The following is a 20,367-nucleotide window of genomic DNA, read 5'->3' as shown; positions in this document are numbered from 1 at the left end:
CATAACAGTTCAGTGTATATAACTGCAGAAGCCCAGCATAGCATAAATTACGGAAGGGACAGATTACCCACAGTCTTCATAATCCCACTCTCAACAGCATGTTCTAACTAATGCTGACAAAACTTCTTAGTAGAAAAATTAAAGAAAAATGCAACACAGGAGAACAGCTGGAAAAGTCCAAAATTTGAAGTAATACTACTTTTGTGCAACAGGTATTTTATTACATCAACATTATCATTTAACATTACTATAAAGCATGCAAAGAATAACTATTCATAATTGTAATATAAAAGAGAATCTGTTTTTACAGTTAAAACAGACTTGATTAATAAATTTTTGGTATAATTTACAGGGTCTGTTCTGCCACATTGACCACTGGTTGTAACTAACCCCACACAGAAGTAAACAATGTATGTAAAAACATTCTCCCAAATGTGGTCAAACTATGTACGTAAAAACACGATGCATCATACCAACAGGACAGACAAGGCATTAAAAAAATCCTTCAGAACTAGCCAAATTTTGTACTACAAGCATACAATGGAAAGAAACTGAATACATATGCATTTCTGTGAAATATTTTCTTTAAAGCATATTGATTGCAAATCTAATCTAAATTTCAAACAAACCCTCACTCTATAATCTTCACAATAAAGACTGGCAATTGAATATTTTGTTCCATTTCATATATGCCACAGATGTTACAAATATGAGTAACTACTCAATAAGCCTGCATTTTGAATTGTAAGTGTACAATTCCTTGTATGATCCTCTCATACTTCAATGCTACTTTCCAAAAATGAGCTCATATTTGGGATCTGTTTTATTTCAAAAGGATCTCTGCCAGTCAGGTTGTTTTCCCCCTTAAATATTATCATTGACACAAGTTTTGTCCAAAGAAGTAAGTTGTATCCTAGAACACACAGTGAGGAGCCTGACTGCAGGCAATACACAATTCTCATTCCAAATTTCCATTAGGGACAGTGCTGGGCCTCAAAGCATCAGTGCTGTTCTCTCAGACATTGTGTCAAAAGATGTTGCCATCACAGCTATCGTCATTAGAGGTTAAAATAACAGACGTTCTCTAAGCTTTCAATCCAAACAAAGTACTTCAAGTCAGGTTCACATGCAATTGCTCCCCTGGTTTTGTTCCTGTATTAGTAGCCTTTAGTCCAATGAGTACTTTATAGATCACAGAAAAGATCTGGGATTGAGGAAATAACACTGCACAGGAACCAGGACTGACTGAAGGTAACCATGGGCATTGTGCAGTGGTGCTTTTGGTGCTCTGTCACCTGTGTGAAACCTCTCCAAATTGATTTTTATAAATTAAAGTCCTTATCAGAGCACAGCCTGGCACTAAAAGAAGTTGTGCTGTGATTGTAAATGAAAAATAACTGCTTACCACTGCATGCACAGCACCAGCTGTTACAGACTGAAACAAATTACTACACTGGGAATCAGAAGTCTCAGTGAAACCTTTTGATTCAAACTGTAAGTAAGCTACAATACGGTCAACAAGCACAGAAGCACTCTGCTCTGCTAGCTGAGTAATTAAAAAACAGATTCTCTGATTTTATAGCATTTATAGCAGCTTCAGAAAGAGGAGTCTAGCAACATAATGACACTCTGCTTGCCTTTTGTTATATCAGAAGGAACTCTCTCAAAGGTTAGTGCCTTTTTGTGACTGGTTTTAGAATTCTCTGCAATTTTCATAGCATACACAGGGGTCAAATGATGGTAGCCACACTATTACTGCTAAATAAGCCTGTTTAACGTTTCAGATAAAAATCATTTTTCTCAGCACAAGTGAGTGCACAACTGCATATGGCTATTGGCATTTCCAACCTCAAACCACAAGCAAGTTAAAATTGGAAACTCCTGGATAGCTTCAAAGACTTAAAATAATAAGGTTGCAGCAGAAAACAAGCACTTTGCATTGAAGATATACCACAGGAAATATGTAAACCTTGATAATGTATACTTGGCAGATTTGTGTTTATTCTCAGCTGTAGAAATATATGTTGAGGACAGCTTTAATTTACCTTTGTCCAGAAATACCAGACATCAGAAGCAGCTGATTTGCATTCAAACCAACACCAAAATCAGACTTACAAAACTTGCATCGTGTCTGCATCTTGCACTAACACTAATTATAGAGAACATATTTATGTGTTTTCTGTCATCTTTTAACCCTTAGGTAACTGGTACAAATAAGCAGCCACAAGGCTCATCATTTTAAGTCTTCCTCACTTCAGAACAGCTAGTACTTGTAATCTGCACAGAATTTTCGGTACTGCAAAGTACTAAATGAAACCAATGAAAAGTCACCTATGGAAAAAATAAAACTAAAACTTTTTGGCTGATTAAGTTACAGAGTGAATTACAGGTGCATTGGCAGCAGAAATTTTAACAAGCATCAAAAGCTGTACCTGTCTCCCTTTAGGACCTCTTTTCCCACGAAAGCCTGGGATGCCCTACGAAAGAAATAACCCATCATAAGTAGATTTTATTTTCTTCAGTAGTTTAAATTCAAGTAATGAACCTCCACTTGGTTGGAAAAGACAACATGAGAAGAAACACCTTAAAAAAAAAAAAAAAGCAAAGAATCATAGAGACAATGTCCTATAACAGGGAGGCAGAAACACAAACTTTGCTTGTCTTCATTGTGGCCACATCAGAACAACTATAAAGAAGGGCCATATCCTGATTCCATCAAATTACATGGCCAGACATCCTTTGTGCCCAAGAAAAGCAGGAAAAGGCTCAAGCAGATATTAAAATTTCCAGGACTCGGTTTATTACAAACATCACCTGTCAACCGACAAATAATTATTAATGACTGACTGAATGAAATTGCTTCAATGAAAAATACTCTTTATGGACCCTTGGTGATAAAAAAAAAAAAATAACCTTACTCCTTTCAGCTCTAGATTAAATTAAAATAATAATTTAGAGCTGCTGATCCCCATTCAACTTTAGCACAAGTGCATTTAATTGATTAGACTAATTTGATATTACCTATTTATTTCATAGAATCACAAAATGGTTTGGGTTGGAAGGAATCTGAAAGCTCATCCACTTCCCAGACGCTTCCACTGGCAGGGACACCTTCCACTAGACCAGGCTGCTCTAGTCCCGTGGACTTATGCACCTCCAGGTTTTTCCCACACCAGACATTTCTTCATTCTCTCAGTCCCTTCCCTCGCCTTCTATGACTTGGAAGGTGTGGCTGGAACATGCACTGGTGAAGCCTAAGGCAAAAGGAGTCATGGAGTACCTCAGCCTTCTCCATGTCCCAGGTGACCAGGTCTCCCATTTCCTTCCAGAGGGGCCCATTCTCCCTTTTCTTCCTTTTATCCCCAATTTACCTATAGAAGTTTTTCTTGTTGCCCTAATTTATTCCATATCAGTCTTGCTTTTAGAAAAAGATTCAAAAGAATGGTTATACCGTGTACATTTTTCCCCCATTCTGGCATACCTTGCATTACCACCCAAACATCAATATTTCATTAATGTTCCAAAGAAACCTACCCTTTCTCCTTCAGGTCCTGGCTGTCCTGCCACACCTGGAGGTCCTATGAAGCCCTAAAAAAACATAAGAACAATTCCTGATTACAAGACTGCTTCCCACCAACACTGCTTGTCCTTCAGTATTGGCCAGCTGTGAGTTCAATACCCAGAGATTACATTCAGGCTTATTTGAAAGTACCAGTGAAACTCAATCAACTTGAATTTGTGACTAGGATTTACTCTCCAAAACACAGAAAAAACAACTGCCTTTTACAAGGGTACAGAATCAATTAATAAAGAAGCACTAAGATAGTGTTCCAAAAAGATAAAGCTGCATTAGGGACCTTATTTATTAGAATAAATGAAATATAAAAAAGCTGCTGAAGTTAATCTTATCTATGAAATACATCAGAAAACTTGCTCTCATCTTTAACAACACTGTGATCACTACTATATGCCAGAGTCCCAGAAAGTTTGCCCTGTCACAGGCAAAGTATTTTTCTTGAAGTTCACTCACAATGCATTTCTCTCCCATCTTCCCCTCAAAGGCAGAAACAGATTCTCTCAAATCATCAGTTGTATGGACACAGAAACATGCTGTTGAAACAGCAGAAATTATAGTAGAATTCACAAAAATAATACTCGAGATGAACTCTAAACTACCCGATTCCAACTGAGATTGGAACAGAAATATTAGGTACTAAAAAAGAATCCCTTGCTTTCATATCTCTCTCTCTCCAGTCCTCCAACTGTAATGATTTGGGAGTTTTGGGTTGCCCTTTTGAGAGTAAGGAAAACAAAGGCACTTTTTTTTCACCTACAGTTTCTTGAAACAGCTCATAAGCAGAGTATTGTTTACAGGAATGTTCTAAACTTAAAGCTCCGAAGATACTCTGTATGATGTTGCTATACACCTCCACGGCACAGTAGCCTGCCTCAACAGCACTGCATCACCATTTTTCATCGGAAGTTGCTTGTAGAATTCATATACGGGACTTAACCTTAAGACCTGACAGGTGTTCTTCCCTAAAATTACTCATATGTTGGCCATTTTTAGCTTTGTGTAAACAGAGACGTAGTAACTTTTCAGGAAGCGAGTGGGATCACTTAATGTCTTGGTTGAGGGGAGAACGAGACAAATGCATTGAGAATCTAAGCAAAAATAAACTGAAGAAATGTAAAAGATACAATCCCTGAGGGTGTGATACCTGTTGGCACTTGATCCCGACAAACCAATTTTCTCCTTCACCGTAATGAAAACTGACATCAAAAGTCCCACCCCAGAAAACCAGACATATGTTTAAGAAGCTGCTGCAGGTAAAAGCTTCTACATTAAAGAAAACAAACCAAAATGGGACGACAGCAAATCAAGCAACACAGTCAGATTATTTTAACAGATATTTGAGAACATGGCACACTGCTCAGCAACTTTCACGGCATGAGCTAAGCGCCTGAAAACACCTATCAAAAGGCTCCTTCAGATCCTAGGTGCAACCAGCAACATGTAGATTTCTGGAAACCCATGTCTACTGCCTGATGGTGAGAGTCAGCTGAAAAAACACCTATATACATACAAGTGTATGTAGGCAAGCTCATATGCCTATTAAAAAAAGAAAAAAGGCAAAAACAAAATGCAAAAAGCAAAATGCAAAAACAAAATACAAAACAATCATACTTCCAAGAAAAAAGCCAACCTATTTTATCTCCAAAAATAATCAAAATCAAACCTTGACTCAGCATCGCATTTAAGAACATTCAATCCCTGGGACACACATGACTTCAACGGAACCATTCCAAACTCTCAAGACCACTTTTATGGCTTTAATGTGACAAGACACTTTCCTTTTATCAACTTCTGTGGCTGTTACAGATTGCAAATGCCAGATATGTCTCCCTTCTTGACAGCTTCCATTATGAAAATAATGCTTCAGGCAGGAAACGTCCGCTCCTCTTCACTCCCAGCTCTCACACACCCACATTTAGTACTGCTTTCCTTCTCTTGTCTGCATGCATTCCAAGTAAGAGCAAGGGCAACAACGGAAGACTGCTCTATGCTGCTCAAGAAGGAAAAAAAACACTGAAATCCTTACAACATACATTTTGAAAGAAATGCTATGTTTTCTCATTTGTAGGCTCTCTAAAAACATAGTGATCAGCGGGCATACAACTGGCAGAGCTGAATGAAATTCCTCATCCCCCTTCTGATGTACTATATGGGTAAAAATAGACATACATGCCAAAATTCTTAAAATGCTTACTTACTCTTACACCCTTAGGACCTGGGTTACCTTCTGGTCCAGCTAAGCCCTAATACAAAAAGACATGAGTTGCACTTCATCTTAAGGAACTAGATATACTGTATTTAAAAGCAGTGTAACAGCATTTGTTAACTATAAACTGGCAATACAGTCTTAAATTTATTAAGGTTGAAGAGGGTGTCACCAAGCAGCCCCCTGGGACCATGTTCAGAAAGGTCTCCCATTAATTCATGGCTGAAACTTAGACAATGACTAAAAATTTCTTTATATTGAAATTATTTCTTCTGGGAGGAAATTTTTTTCCAGACCCAGTGATCTGGCATTTCAGTGACGGGATTCCACAGGATTTGTCATAAGCTTTTATATTTGGACACATTTCCCATTATTTTCAAGCTAATGTCAGAATAGCATATGTAGTCCAAATGCACTAAACATTTTATCTGATTCAATACAAACATGTTATCAATCGTTACTATATAAAATACCTGCAATGGAATTTGAAAATATATTGCCATTACAAACCTTACCCAATAAAACACTGAATATTGGTCAAATTCACCCTTTAAGCAGACACAAAATCACAAAGTCAATTGCTGAATTTGGCCCATATATGGGGAAAGCAGTGATTGCTTCTACTTTGTCTTATTTGTATTACTGGAGTGAGGTATCTGTTAGCTTACACGTAAACTAAACTAAATAAATAAATAAATAAAATCAGTATTTATATAATTGCCTTGTATTTATACAAAGCTGCTTTCTGGTTTTAGTGATTCTCCTTCTCAAATATCTCAGTGGGGCAGGGGGAAAGAAAAATATCTTTTAATGTTCTGTTTCCCTAAAGGGCTGAACAAATAATTTCAGCAGTGAGGTAAATATACTGATGATCATCAGGAGGAAATACACTACAACAGGTGGTTTCCTATTGCTTTTGGACTTGAAATATGAAAATAAAACACAAAGAACCACATAAAGTTTATGAAGGAGTGCAAAGTTTTCAGACATTCAGCGCTTTGGTAATGTCATTTATGTATTCCAGAAAGGTACAGTTTTACTGTATCTAAACCATCCAAGTTTAAACGACATGAGACTCAACATTACCTTGTGGGCACTACCTCTGAAAGCGGTTTGTTTCAAGGATGACAGGATGCAAACAAATATATCTATACTATTAGTAGTTCTAAAAAAGAGTTAGATATGGTACTTTTGAAAAGAACAAATAAGACCACCCCCAAAACTGCAAAGACATCAGTATAGTTACTGCACCTGCCTGCCAGGGTAACCAATGACCCCAATGTTGCCAGCCATTCCTGGAATTCCCTGAGGGGAAAAAGAGGTGGGGGAAAAAAATTAGAAGTTTTGAAGTTTATTTGTTTTAGGGTTTAGCATTTCTCTTTTAGCACCTAGTCATGTGACACCGTTTAAGCTCATAAAAAAAATACTTTCAGAGCAGGCTACACAGCAACACCCTGCAATGAACTCATCACATATACGTAACTCCACCAATTTCAATTACATAGCCTTTAAAGAGCATTACAAGAAGAGTAGTCTAAGATTTTGTGAAATACAAGAGTGTACCCCTTATTTCCATAATAAAAACACAAATGCTATTCACAAAGAGTAACTGAGGAGTACTACAAAAGACAGGTCCTTGTAATTAAGTAAATGCACTAGTCTCAGCAGCATTTGAACATTTCATTAAAGAATCCTTGTGTCCGTCCTTACAAAGTCAGTTCTGTTTCTCCCAGAATCAGGTCATTATAGCACTGAATTAGTCACAAATGCATAGAACTTCTCTCCATCTTCTTTCTCCTAATCAAATCCAAATGCAATTTCTGTTGGTTTATTACTTAACATACCTGTTTATTTCTGAGAAAATACACTTTTCTGAAATGGTGCCAAATGCCACGGGTCCATTACAGGTCCAGACACAGGAGGATCCCCCCACCACTGCTCAGTTCATTTTATTTTAAGCAAGCCAAGTCCATAAACTGGACAGTTCTCCCAGCCTAACCCTTCCACTCACTGTCCTATGTCAGTGTTAACATAGCAATGGATCAAGACTTCCTGCCCGAGCTGTTCAGAGCAGATTTATGGTGGAACAGCAATCTCAGGAAGCAAACCCTCGAAGTGCAGATGAAAAAAAGGGGCTGCAATATTTTTTGTTTAAATAAGATGCCACTGAGACGATTCTGTCACCTGCTTTCAACCAATAGTGATTCATCTTATGACAGTTCATGGAACTGAGATTTCTGGTCCCCTATTTTGGCTCAACTGTACCTCTAAATATGGGTATATGAAAACAAAAAAAAACAAAAAACCACCCCAAGCAGTAGAATCACTGCATTTTCAACTTATCTTTTAACACCTTTTCTTAGTTACCAGCTGTACAAGGAGTTCCACAATTCACAAATTCAGAGGAATGTCTGTCATCATTGTGCAAGCTTCTAAAATCTACAAAACAGGTAGGTGCTGCAGATGACAAGTAACTGGTCTAATTCATCACCTTCACCAGACAGGCCTGAAAATACCACCAGTAAGAACTAAGTGCAAAATAAAACTCTTGTATCCAAAGTGTTCTCTTAAAAGTTACATCAGAGTATTTTCTAAGTGATAATAATGAAGTAAACTATTTACAGCAGCATTTAAGAATGAACACTGAGATATCAAACATTTGCACATCACCAGTTTTCACATTCTTGACCATGAATTGCCTTCGAAGGAACTTACATGCTTTATTGTGTGCATACCAAGCAGAACTACTTTTCCATGAAAGCTTCACTTTTTTCCCCTCCATGGCAGCAACTGATTAGTTTTCACCTGCAACTTCTTCATAGATGGAGACACTCTTCTCCTAATGTTAAGAATGCCTTTATTTTTTTCCACTGGTTATCTCTTTATCTCACTGCTATCTCATAGTCACCACAGAAAAATGCCTGTAGGCCTATAATAAAAATCACCATTCAGTGAAAATGTGTGTATAAAACTCACTGAAGTCATGGATGATGTTTACAAGTTTTCACCTTCCTTCAGGTGCCTATCATCTGTTATCCTCACCATTTCCCTGTCAGTGTCATTCAAACGGAGAGTCAGGCTTCCATCTACCCTGCCATTAGGACCCTCATTAATGTTAACAAGACACATCAGCAATTGGATGTCTTTGAAACTTACATTCAGACTGCTTCTTCAACTGACATGGAAATGAAAAAAAGCACTAAATAACCATTTTGTTTTCTAAATGCTACGGGATTTTAAATGCATTAAATCAGTTGTGGTTTTGAGAGATTCCAACCTGTGCCTCTAACAAGAATGTTACTTCAACCTCCACCAAGCTAGTGTAGTATTTGAAGAAAAACAAGCTGGTCTTTTTCCATTTCATTTAGACAATTTTTTACCACACTGGTCTCTAAATAATCTAAATTCTTGCCCAAGAACTATCAAATATTTCCTTAAGCAGCCAGTAATTTAAACTGATTGTTTATATTGAACACTTATTTTGGATTATGCCACCTTCTACCCTCAATTGTTCATCTGTAGAGTATAACGTACTAAGCTTTGAACACTTACCTGCTCACCCCGTGGCCCTTGCAGTCCCACATAACCCTTAAGACCCTGCAGGCAGAGAAACAGGTAAGTAATAAATACAGTTAAACACACAAAATGGACAATTTCTTTTCCTGCTTCAAACTCCCTTTATCAAGGAAAAGTTATCCTGACTTGTTTGCCTGCAGCATTAGTGTGGTTTACATTTAGCAGCTCATATGAAAGCTGAGTTAGAGAAAAGGAGTAAGAAATCTTCAATGCAGTCTAGAAAATTCCTAGGTATCAGCATGCTTAAAGACAGCTCCAGACTTCTACTCTTTTAAACAAATAAATACATGGGATGCTGTCTCCAGTTACTGATGAAACTGAAGAACTGGATTTGGTACACTGCATTCCCCCATTTTGAATCCTTGCCATGATGGCCTTTCGAACAAGGCAGCTCAGAAGGGGTGTAAGCAGAGGGTCATCCCAGCCTATATTAGGATACTCTCAAGACAAACAGACCTTCCAGAGCACATGATACCTCTTTTTAAAATTAACATGGAACAAATTCCAGCCCTTATATTACAGAATTTATACCAGTAAGGAGAATAGCCTGTTCCGCATCCCAGACCTCTTCCCTATGGTGCTGGAATCATGAAGCTGTCAAACTTCACTCCCTGTGCATTTCTCAGCTCTCAAACTAAAAATAGAATTAAAAATAGAGCTGGAATCTGCCATTTGCAACAGTACACTTGAAAGAGGAACTTTCTTCTTGGATGCCTTTGCACTAAACATACCCAGACAAGCTAGCCTAAAAGGGAGGCTGTTAGCAGTCGCACGATTGATGCAGAAGCCAAGTATCTGGTCTCCACATCCCTTGCAAGAGGTACTGGGAATATGTAAGTTCCAAAAGCTGCAGCTTGAAAGGGAAAGACCAAAATAATCCCTATTCTGGATAGAAATCCATCATAAAATTTGCCTTAAAGACATTGATTGAGTAGCGGGAGAGTCTTGGCTGATGTCAAACATCTGGCTGCCTTGTGGCATGATGACACTCATTAGTAGAGGCTTGAGACCCAGTGTAATAAGAAGGAATTCTGCAACTGATTTCAGCAGATCAGGTATCCCAAATTTTTAAATAAGCTTCTGCATGACCACAAGAGTATTTCTGCATGAAATCAATTTTATTATCATACAAAATTAAAAGATGGAATAATTTTGCTTGCTGATAGATAATTTTAGACAATAGAAGACCATATATGAAAGGCTTCAAAATTTGACCTTTGCTATTACAGGCTATTTGAGAAATCTTGATCCAGAACAGATGTACTCCTTAAGAAACCTAAACGCCTCATTTTCTCAAAACCCAACAAAGCACGAGTGTCCTTTCATTTTGCTTATCATGCGCAGAGCATTGCCAGTTTGCAAAACTGTAGTGCATTCTGGCTTCAATCCTTTCCTGTAGCTTAAGTAATTTATATGTTGTCTTGTACGTAAGGAACCAGGTCTGCACTGCTGTTGGGGCGAATGTGAGTGTGGTGGAACAAAATAGCTGTAACACAGATAGCCAGGAGCTGAAATTCAACAAACTAGTTAATAACAATATATCCCAATTTACTACATTAACGCTTGTCTAAAATCAGATTTTTCTTATTGAATTGCTAAAGCAGAACTTAGATGCCAGCATAAGCCAGTAACACATCTTTAGCTTTCAAAATGTGCCTCAATGCCATATACTTTTTTATCTCTCAGCCCACTCTGCATTTCATGAGTTTTATCCATTTCAGAATTTTATCCTCTCTCTATGCTTAAACAATCAACTAAAGTAGGTGCTGCTGTAAGAGATCTCTCAGGTTTTTATTTCTGTACAAGGAGAAAAGGAAAACAAATGCTGCTATACACAGAAACAATCACCGAGAAGTTTATCACAATTTCTTTTCAAAGCGGATCAGTTTAACTGATTAACATCTGTATGGACAGTCTCAAAAGAAGGCACACAAGGAACTGTGAGCTTAAGAAGGATGACTGATAACTGGTGTGCATGTTTCTACACAACAGCGTCTCACTTCTGCCAGAGAAAACTGCTCTGAAATCGTATTTTAGAATCACATGCCCATATTCTTAATCAGAGCTTACACAGCCTTAATTCATTCTGACTTACTTAAGTTGGGAATGAAGTTAAACTATGCTAAAGTGAGTATCACCCCAAAGGAGAGAGTTTTCACTTAGGGGTTTCCCTCTCCTGTGATTTACTAATCCTTTCAAACTTCTTAGTTTTTTAGTAGCTTGGCTTTGTATTCTTAAGCTTACCCATTAAATAAGACCCAATTTGCTCTGAACTATGATGAAAGTAAACAAGAATGCAGGTTCATATGTGCTTGTTTGATAAATGAAATACCTCCCAATTTCTAATGAAGATTAATGCTCTGATTTCAAAGCTCAATGTGGAAGAGAAAGGTTTGAGGCATCCAATTACAGCAATACAGACTTGAAGCACATCACAAAAATACAGCAAGTTGCAAGAATACTTAGATCTGCGTGAGAGGAGAAAACTTTACCACCAATGAGACTCAGACGAAACTTAAGTGTCTGACTTCTACCATATGCCTAGCACAGTGAGACCCAGACTGAGTGAAGCCCGTATATATTAAAATGTAGATGTTAAACTGTAACAGCAAGGACTGTTAAGCCAAGTCTTTCCATCTTACTGGTGCCCACTGTGTTTTACCAGAATTTCTATGCATTTGTTATTAAAATACATCTGGCACAACACCAGCAACTTTGCTAGAAAGCCAAGAGGTTTTCTGTAACATTTAAAATTCAGTAAGTGAAGTCTTACACCTAACGCTATAACACTATATACAGCCATCAGATATACAGAAATATTAATCTATGGAAAGTGACAGAAAAGGTGCTGCATTGCACAGGTACTACAGTCATTCTAATGTACTGGCATGATCCCAGGCAAATTAATGTTCAGGAGTACTGTCCTTTGGATGACAATCTATCAACCAGTACTCTGGCTAGCACAACCAAGGACTCACTTGTCTGTACAGTGAAGAAGGCCCTTTCTGGGGAGATGGGAAAGGAAAGGGACTTCTGCTCTGTGAGGTCTCTGGACTGATAGAAGTTTTGAGTGCTGGTGTAGAGATGGTCCTGTCAAGACAGCTCCAGACAGGAGATCGCACAACTGCTCTGGAAATAGCACTCTCCTCAGAATATAACCCTCATCTCCTACCATTGTTTCTCTGCTTCAAAAGATGCCTAAAAGAAACACAGCACTAAACACTTCAAAACCATGCAATTTTGTGTTCTTATGCTAGAACAAATTTGGAGCCCTACCCTGAGCAAAACTTGGCTTTTTATAGTGTCTGTGACAGGCATGAGAAATATGGCATATCTTACATGCAACCCCAAGGACGCATACTCCGACACATGACATGTAATGAAAAATGAAGTCAATCACAATAATCTGTTACCAGAGTCCCGATTATTAACATGTTTGGTTTGCCATCTCACTAAAAACCCCCTGTAGATTCTCAGCTTTTTATGGAGAAACACATCATTTTTCAATTCTAATCCAAAACAGCAGTTTTCTAGTGCTGTTCTATTCCACTGAGGGCCTCAAAATCTCTCAAAAGTCATTTTTGTCAAAAAAGTGAAAACAATAAGCACATCTGCCTCAAATTTCCATAACACATAGTTTTGTATAAGCACCAAATAACGCTGCACAGGAAATTCAGCATCAGGCAAATTCTGATTAGAAAACTTGTTCAACACAGTTTCTTCCACGGCCACCCTGTAAGGGGGCAATCAGGCCCAGTGGAAGGCAGGAGGCATTGAAGTACACCCTCCACTTCAGCTCTCCACAGTCACCACTCCAGTTAATGAGATATGGAAGATTAATTCAATAAATAAAACCCATCAAATTTCTAGGTCTTACAGGAAAACACTGACAAAAGTCAGTATGAAAACAAACAATTGCTGTGAAACAAACACAGATCTCTATTACACTATTAAAGATAACTGGAAGAACACTAGAGATTTTACTCATTATCAAATATCTCACTGCTTAGAAACTGCCCAGTTAACACAACCCAACTGTCAAAATTGAGTAGAATTTGGGGCACCATTAACTCATACGTAGGATTTTTTTATCTCCCTTTTTGCCGGGATGAAAAAGAGTATCAGATATATGTTATTTATTCAATACCGCAGCAATTCCCTGGTAGTGCTGGGGTACAAAAAAATGGAAGTAGCTATTTTTCTGCAATTTATTTGTTGTAGCTGATTTACTCCCAGCTACTCATGCTCACATTCCTTTGAAAATAACTTCTGAGATCACAATGAGCTAACAGTGTGAATTATTTATATATATTGAAACTGCATTATTTTATTGACAGACATTGAAAAGCAGTAACTAAAGATAATTACTTAAAACAATTTGTGGGCTTGTCATTAAAAAAACAAGCACGAAATACTTTAAACTTTTTAAAGGTCTAGCGTGTTCAAAAGCCGGTGTTCTTACAGTCCGGGTCAGGCAGAAGTTATCTTAAGCATGGATCTAAATTAATGACTGATGTGTACAAAACAGAAACAGAGATTAAAATTTTCACTGATCAAGTGAGCACTATTCTCCTGAGTCTCTAATCCTCAAAGGAGTGAATTCTTGTGGCAGGAAGAGAGCAGGATACCCATGAGATTTTATTTCCCCTGTCCCCAAATGTCAGCCCTGTCATCCAGAACAAGTGACAGCTGCTTCCCATCTAAAAACCCCTAGAACAAAACCTACTTTGTTTTCAGAGCAAAACTATAAATCTGCTGAAATAAGAAAGCATGGTATTTGGGAACCTCAAGGTGTTCCAAGATCAGCAGATACAAAAGCTATCAGTGAATAGGATTGTAGGTTAACCCTCAACAGAGGCAATGCAAGGTCTTGTCACAGCTATAAGTTTTCTCTATGAGAGAATGGGGCAAAATAAATGTAGCCCTCCTTCTGGTGTTAATATCAGCAATGCCTTCTTTTTCTGGTCACACTGTTACCCTGTTTTGGTCAATTCTACAAATGAATGACTAGACTAAAATTAAAAAAAACCACAAACCTGCCATACACTTTAAGCTCAAGACAATGTTGATTGAAGCCATCTTAAAATATAACACTGAATATAAATTGTGTTGCAGGGTCATTTTTCTTTTGTTTCAATAGCAGGCAAGAATTAAACAAACATTCCTTCTCTGTGTCAAAAATTAAGGCAAAAAATACCAGGGCCTCTATTTCTAACAATTCATCCCATCCTTCTGATGAACAGTTTACAATTGCCTTTAGTGTTAACACACTCCTTCAAATTTCTGCTGGGCTGTTCTCCATATTTTTCTATTACATTTAACACCAAACTACCTTCTGCAAAGGCAGCATTTAATAGTACTTTCCCTCCAGCTTTCTTGCTGGTTTTTGCCACCTCACCACTTTGTCACCAGAGTAATCACAGCCTTGTTGACTGGATGAATTCTCATTCCAAATAAACTATATTCACTCCCTCAATTATACTGTGCTCTTCTTAAGGTTGTCTTATTTCCTTTATTGGCATCCTTTGTGTTCCCTTCCAAAAACTACATGTATGCCTTATGCTTTCCTGTGTACATAAGACTACCATAATTTGGGTATATTTCTTAAATGCAGTGTGGCACCTGACATTTCTCATATTAAAACATGTCATGTTACATGGCATTCAAAATTGGAACTTATTCCACCTGAGTTCTATTTTAGCAATTCTGGCAGATGTGGAAAAAAGCAAATAAATCAGTGCAGAAAAACTGAGCACATGATCCCATGGACTTTATTCTATACTACAAAAAAGAGCAGACTTTGGCCTCTTCAGGAACCTCCTTCGGAAGGTTCCATGGGATACAGCCCTAGAGGGCAGAAGGGCCCAAGACTGTTGGTTGATATTCAAGGATCACCTGCTGCAAGCTCAGGAGTGCTGCATCCCAGCCAGAAGGAAGTGCAGCAGGAGGATGCATGGATGGATAAGGAGCTCCTGAGAAAAATTCAATTGAAAAAAGAGGCTTATAATAAGTGGAAGCAAGGACAGGTGGCATGGGAAGAGTACAGGGATATTGTCCGAGAAGCTAGGGACCAGGTTAGGAAAGCTAAGGCTCAGTTAGAATTAACCTTAGCTAGAGGTATTAAAGATAACAGGAAGGGATTCTACAGGTACATAGCAAATAAAGAACAGACTAGGGACAATGTAGGCCCCCTCAGGAAGCTCTCAGGAGAACTGACTAAACAGGATTTGGAGAAGGCTGAGGTTCTGAATGACTTCTTTGCCTCGGTCTTCACTGCCAAAGGCTCTGACCAAACCACCCAAGTCTTGGAAGGCAGATGCAGGGACTGTGAGAATGAAGACCTTGGGCCCACTGTAGGAGAGGAACTGGTTCGAGACCATCTTAAAAATCTGAATGTGCACAAGTCCATGGGTCCTGATGAGATCCATCCGTGGGTCCTGAAGGAGCTGGCAAATGAAGTTGCTAAGCCGCTGGCCATCATATTTGAGAAATTGTGGCAGTCAGGTGAAGTTCCCGATGACTGGAAAAAGGGAAATATGACCCCCATTTTCAAGAAGGGGAAAATGGATGACCCGGGGAACTACAGACCAGTCAGTCTCACCTCTGTGCCTGGCAAAATCTTGGAGCAGATTCTCCTGGAAGGCATGCTAAGGCACATGAAAAACAACAAGGTGCTTGGTGACAGCCAGCATGGCTTCACTAAGGGGAAATCCTGCCTGACCAATTTGGTGGCCTTCTATGATGGGGCTACAGAACTCATGGACAGGGGTAGAGCAGTTGATGTCATCTACCTGGACTTGTGTAAAGCATTTGACACTGTCCCACACAACATCCTTGTCTCTAAATCGGAGTGATGACAATTTGATGGATGGACCACTCGGTGGATAAAGAACTGGCTGGATGGCTGCACACAAAGAGTTGTGGTCAATGGCTCAATGTCTGGCTGGAGACCAGTAACGAGTGGTGTCCCTCAGGGATCGGTGTTGGGACCGGCCTTGTTCAACATCTTTGTCGCTGACATGGACAGTGGGATTGAGTGCACCCTCAGCAAGTTTGCCAATGACACCAAGCTGTGTGGTTCGGTTGATTCGCTGGAGGGAAGGAATGCCATCCAGAGGGACCTTGACACACTTGTGAGGTGGGCTGATGCCAACCTCATGAGGTTTAACCATGCCAAGTGCAAGGTCCTACACCTGGGTCAGAGTAATCCCAGGCACAGCTACAGGTTGGACAGAGAAGAGATTCAGAGCAGCCCTGCGGAGAAGGACTTGGTGGTGTTGGTTGATCAGAAAATGAACATGAGCCAGCTTCAGTGTGCACTTGCAGCCCAGAAAGCCAACCGTATCCTGGGCTGCATTAAAAGGAGCATGACCAGCAGGTCAAAGGAGGAGATCCTGCCCCTCTACTCTGCTCTTGTGAGACCTCACCTGGAGTATCGCGTGCAGTTCTGGTGTCCTCAACATAAAAAGGACATGGAACTGTTGGAACAAGTCCAGAGAAGGGCCACAAGGATGATCAGGGGACTGGAGCACCTCCCGTATGAAGACAGGCTGAGGAAGTTGGGGCTGTTCAGCCTGGAGAAGAGAAGGCTGTGTGGAGACCTCATAGCAGCCTTCCAGTATCTGAAGGCGGCCTATAGGGATGCTGGGGAGGGACTCTTCATTAGAGACTGTAGTGACAGGACAAGGGGTAACGGGTTAAAACTGAAACAGGGAATGTTTAGATTGGATATAAGGAGGAAATTCTTTCCTGTTAGGGTGGTGAGGCACTGGAATAGGTTGCCCAGGGGGGTTGTGAATGCTCCATGCCTGGCAGTGTTCAAGACCAGGTTGGACGAGGCCTTGGGTGATATGATTTAGCGTAAGGTGTCCCTGCCCATGGCAGGGGGGTTGGAACGTGATGATCTTAAGGTCCTTTCCAACCCTAATGATTCTATGATTCTATGATTCTATTCTAAAATACGTAATACAGAAAAAGAAATTAAAAACTTATTACTGAAGATTGAATAAAATTGATTTAAAAATGGCTGCATCTCGCAGGCAAGCCTATCTTCCCTACTACCTATTCTCTTTGAGCAGGGGCATGTCATACCTAAGCAACTTTGACTTTCATTCTATTGCAATCTCACTTACTTTAGTTGCAAAGGAAGGTTTTGTGCTGTTCGCTCTGGTGCCTGACAGAGCAGACAGGTCACTGTATCAACAGCAGGTCCAAAGCCCTTCTGTCACCTCATAATCAGCACACATCCACCTAATGGCCACTGATTTCTGCCACAGAGGGTTACACAATAATAGAAACAGAACCTTACCTTTTGGCCTTTGATCCCAGGTGGGCCCGGAAAGCCTATGGGTCCTGGATCACCCTGTACAACAAAAACATGCAGAATCACTATGTCTCACTGAAACATGACACAGGGCTATAAACGTGTAGGGCTTCATATCTTCCTTGCATTCTTGGACATTCAGTATGAAGTAACAGCTAATGTTGTTTGATCAGGCATAGATTTTTTTAAAATTTTATTGTTTTTTTAACAGGAATAAAATTGAAAAGACAACATCTCCTCAACTGCGACCACCTGATGCAATGTGCATGCTCCTGCATCATACAACATGGCCAAATCATGGCTGGAATAGACTTAGTTCACAATCTTGCATTTACTTTTAGCCAACATAAATGGAATTGAAAAAGCTATACAATTCTTGAAATAACCCCTTCCTTAGAAGTGAGTGGTTTCACCTCAAATAAATAAATAAAAAAAAATACTGTTTATTGTTTGTGTTCCTGTTATGCCAACAATCCTCAACCAGAAATCAGAGCACCGTTATGGTACATATACTGCCTAAAACATGGTGTAAATCTACTCTGTGTAAAAGACAACATCAAATACGCATATAGACAAAGGTGTTATGCTGGTATATGGCTTACAGTGGCATATAGCAATTCTCATTCAAGTTCTTTAAGCTTGCGACTACATGATGGCATGAATAAGAATTAGAGCATATTGAATGCTAGGGAGATGGAAAAAAAGGTGCATTTTTATCTGTTTTTTGCAGATGGGGGAGGAGAAAAGGTTGTTTTTGTTCTTTTTTCCTTGCTCAGGACTGACAGTGAAGAGACTCTTTCAGGATTAGTGCCCAAATTCAAATCCAGTGAGTCAAGGGACAGATCCTGAAAGTGAGTTAACATCAAAGTAAATTCAAGTCCATTTCTCAGAGTAAGCAAATTTGACTTGCATGAAAATTCAAGAACCTAAAATAGTGAGAACTGTAAAAAGGCATATCAATCCCATAGCTTTTTGATTATACATGCATCTTACATGTACTTAGGTGTAGGTCATACATATACATGGGTGGGCTTTAGACTGTTCTATGACAGCTTGGCCATGCCAAAGAATATAGCTTGAGTTTCATTTAGACACAGAGCTCCCAACACTATGATTAGATTGCCAAAAGCAAAAGCTGGCTAGATTAAAATAATGTTGCTATTTCTACTAAAGTTGCACTTAATTTTCTTATCAGTGTATCAACAGACACATTTCTGAATTCTATTCAGTGGCTCTTTAACATCGAAAACATATTTGTGAATTTGAGGGTTTGACAAAACGTATGCATTAAAAACAAATAATTATGTGCACATCAGCAGCTAGTAAACAAAAGCTATTTGCTAATGCTTGCTTCATTATGGATATTGGTCCTTGATTCCTACAGTGCTTTCTACTTAGCACAAACATTCCACAATTGAACTACTAGCAAATGCTCTTAATAAAACCTAGCATAAATACAAGCTATTCTAAAAGACATAGCGTAGGTAACACATTACAATGAAAACACACAAATACATTTTCAGTATTATCACATTCATTATAAAGTCTCACACACAGTCAGCAGATTTGTGATCTAAGAATGAAAGACACAAGCTTTCAAGCCCACAAGTTCTATGAAGAACCATTTTAAATATCTATACTCAGATATTTTTGGCAGAGAGAGCAAACACTAGTTTGGCTAAAGCAGGAAATACCTGAAGTGAAAGGACAAATCTTAGCATTGAGAGTCGGTTAAGAAAGTGGTTAAATACAACACAACACGCAATAATGTGTGTCATCACCAGATTTTACCTTAAACAACTGTCTGAACTAATGCAACGTACTGAAGAAAACTGAAATCTGCACTTCGTTATACTAGGGTGAACTGAATTCAATTAAACTGTTCTAAAAGTACATCCTTTTAAATTGTTTTATTTTTATAAGTGAAATCAATATGTTGTTTAAGTTTCAGCTTTGACTATAGTTTTCTATTTTCTCTGGCTTATTATATCACTTGTGCCTGCATTGGCCAGCCTCACATAATTGTCAAAATACACCAGCATCACAGTAAATACAAAGTATTGTGCTGCTATAGCTTGTCTGAATATTAACCAAGACTTCCACAAAAGAATGGGACAGACAAAACATTTCTCTATAACTAAGAAAATATTACCTTTTCTCCACGTTTCACCTGTCCTGGAGAGAATCCTGGGTCTCCTTTAGGGCCCTGTTGCAGAGAAGTTAAGCACATTAATATTATCGGGAAGACAGTTTTGAGTAATATATGCAAAACAAGTATTTTCAACTACTACAGCAAGAGGAAGGAAAATGTTCATATAAAATGCACTCATTATTGCAGATTTTTTTCTCACAACTTTTTCAACTAAGAACAAAATATAATAGTGTGAGTTTGCATTAAAATACGATTTACATTTTCCAAATTTCATAATCATAGAATGGTTAGAGATGGAAGGAATCTTAAAGCTCATCTAGTTACAACCCACAGCCAATGGCAGGAACACATTCCACTAGATCAGGTTTCTCGAAGGCCTGTCCAACCCAGCCTCGAACACTGCCAGGGATGGGGCAGCCACAGTTTCTTTGGGCAACCCCTTCCAGAGCCTCACCACCCTTACAGTGAAACCCTTACTGGTTAAGTTTTAACCTATTACCCTTTGTCTTATTGCTACAGTTCCTCTTCATTAT

At 38.9% G+C, this 20,367-nt stretch overlaps 1 protein-coding gene across 1 annotated transcript in view; it reads right to left on the bottom strand.

The window, feature by feature from the left end:
- The window catches only part of COL24A1 (collagen type XXIV alpha 1 chain), a 158,541-nt gene that overhangs the window by 91,346 nt on the left and 46,828 nt on the right, over nucleotides 1–20,367 (bottom strand). The window contains exons 8-14 of the mRNA XM_061465185.1: nucleotides 19,835–19,888; nucleotides 17,668–17,721; nucleotides 9,336–9,380; nucleotides 7,035–7,088; nucleotides 5,776–5,820; nucleotides 3,535–3,588; nucleotides 2,433–2,477 (exon numbers count right to left, since the gene is read on the bottom strand). Coding sequence (XP_061321169.1) covers nucleotides 2,433–2,477; nucleotides 3,535–3,588; nucleotides 5,776–5,820; nucleotides 7,035–7,088; nucleotides 9,336–9,380; nucleotides 17,668–17,721; nucleotides 19,835–19,888 — 351 coding nt within the window. The remainder of the gene's footprint in view (nucleotides 1–2,432; nucleotides 2,478–3,534; nucleotides 3,589–5,775; nucleotides 5,821–7,034; nucleotides 7,089–9,335; nucleotides 9,381–17,667; nucleotides 17,722–19,834; nucleotides 19,889–20,367) is intronic.

The sequence above is a fragment of the Pezoporus flaviventris genome, unplaced genomic scaffold (genome assembly GCF_033815535.1).
Source record: "Pezoporus flaviventris isolate CSIRO_AGI_PZ_B2104156 unplaced genomic scaffold, CSIRO_AGI_Pfla_v1 ptg000040l, whole genome shotgun sequence".
Lineage (NCBI taxonomy): Eukaryota > Metazoa > Chordata > Aves > Psittaciformes > Psittacidae > Pezoporus > Pezoporus flaviventris.
The sequence above is the reverse complement of the archived record's forward strand: the minus strand, read 5'-3'. Positions and strand labels throughout refer to the sequence as shown.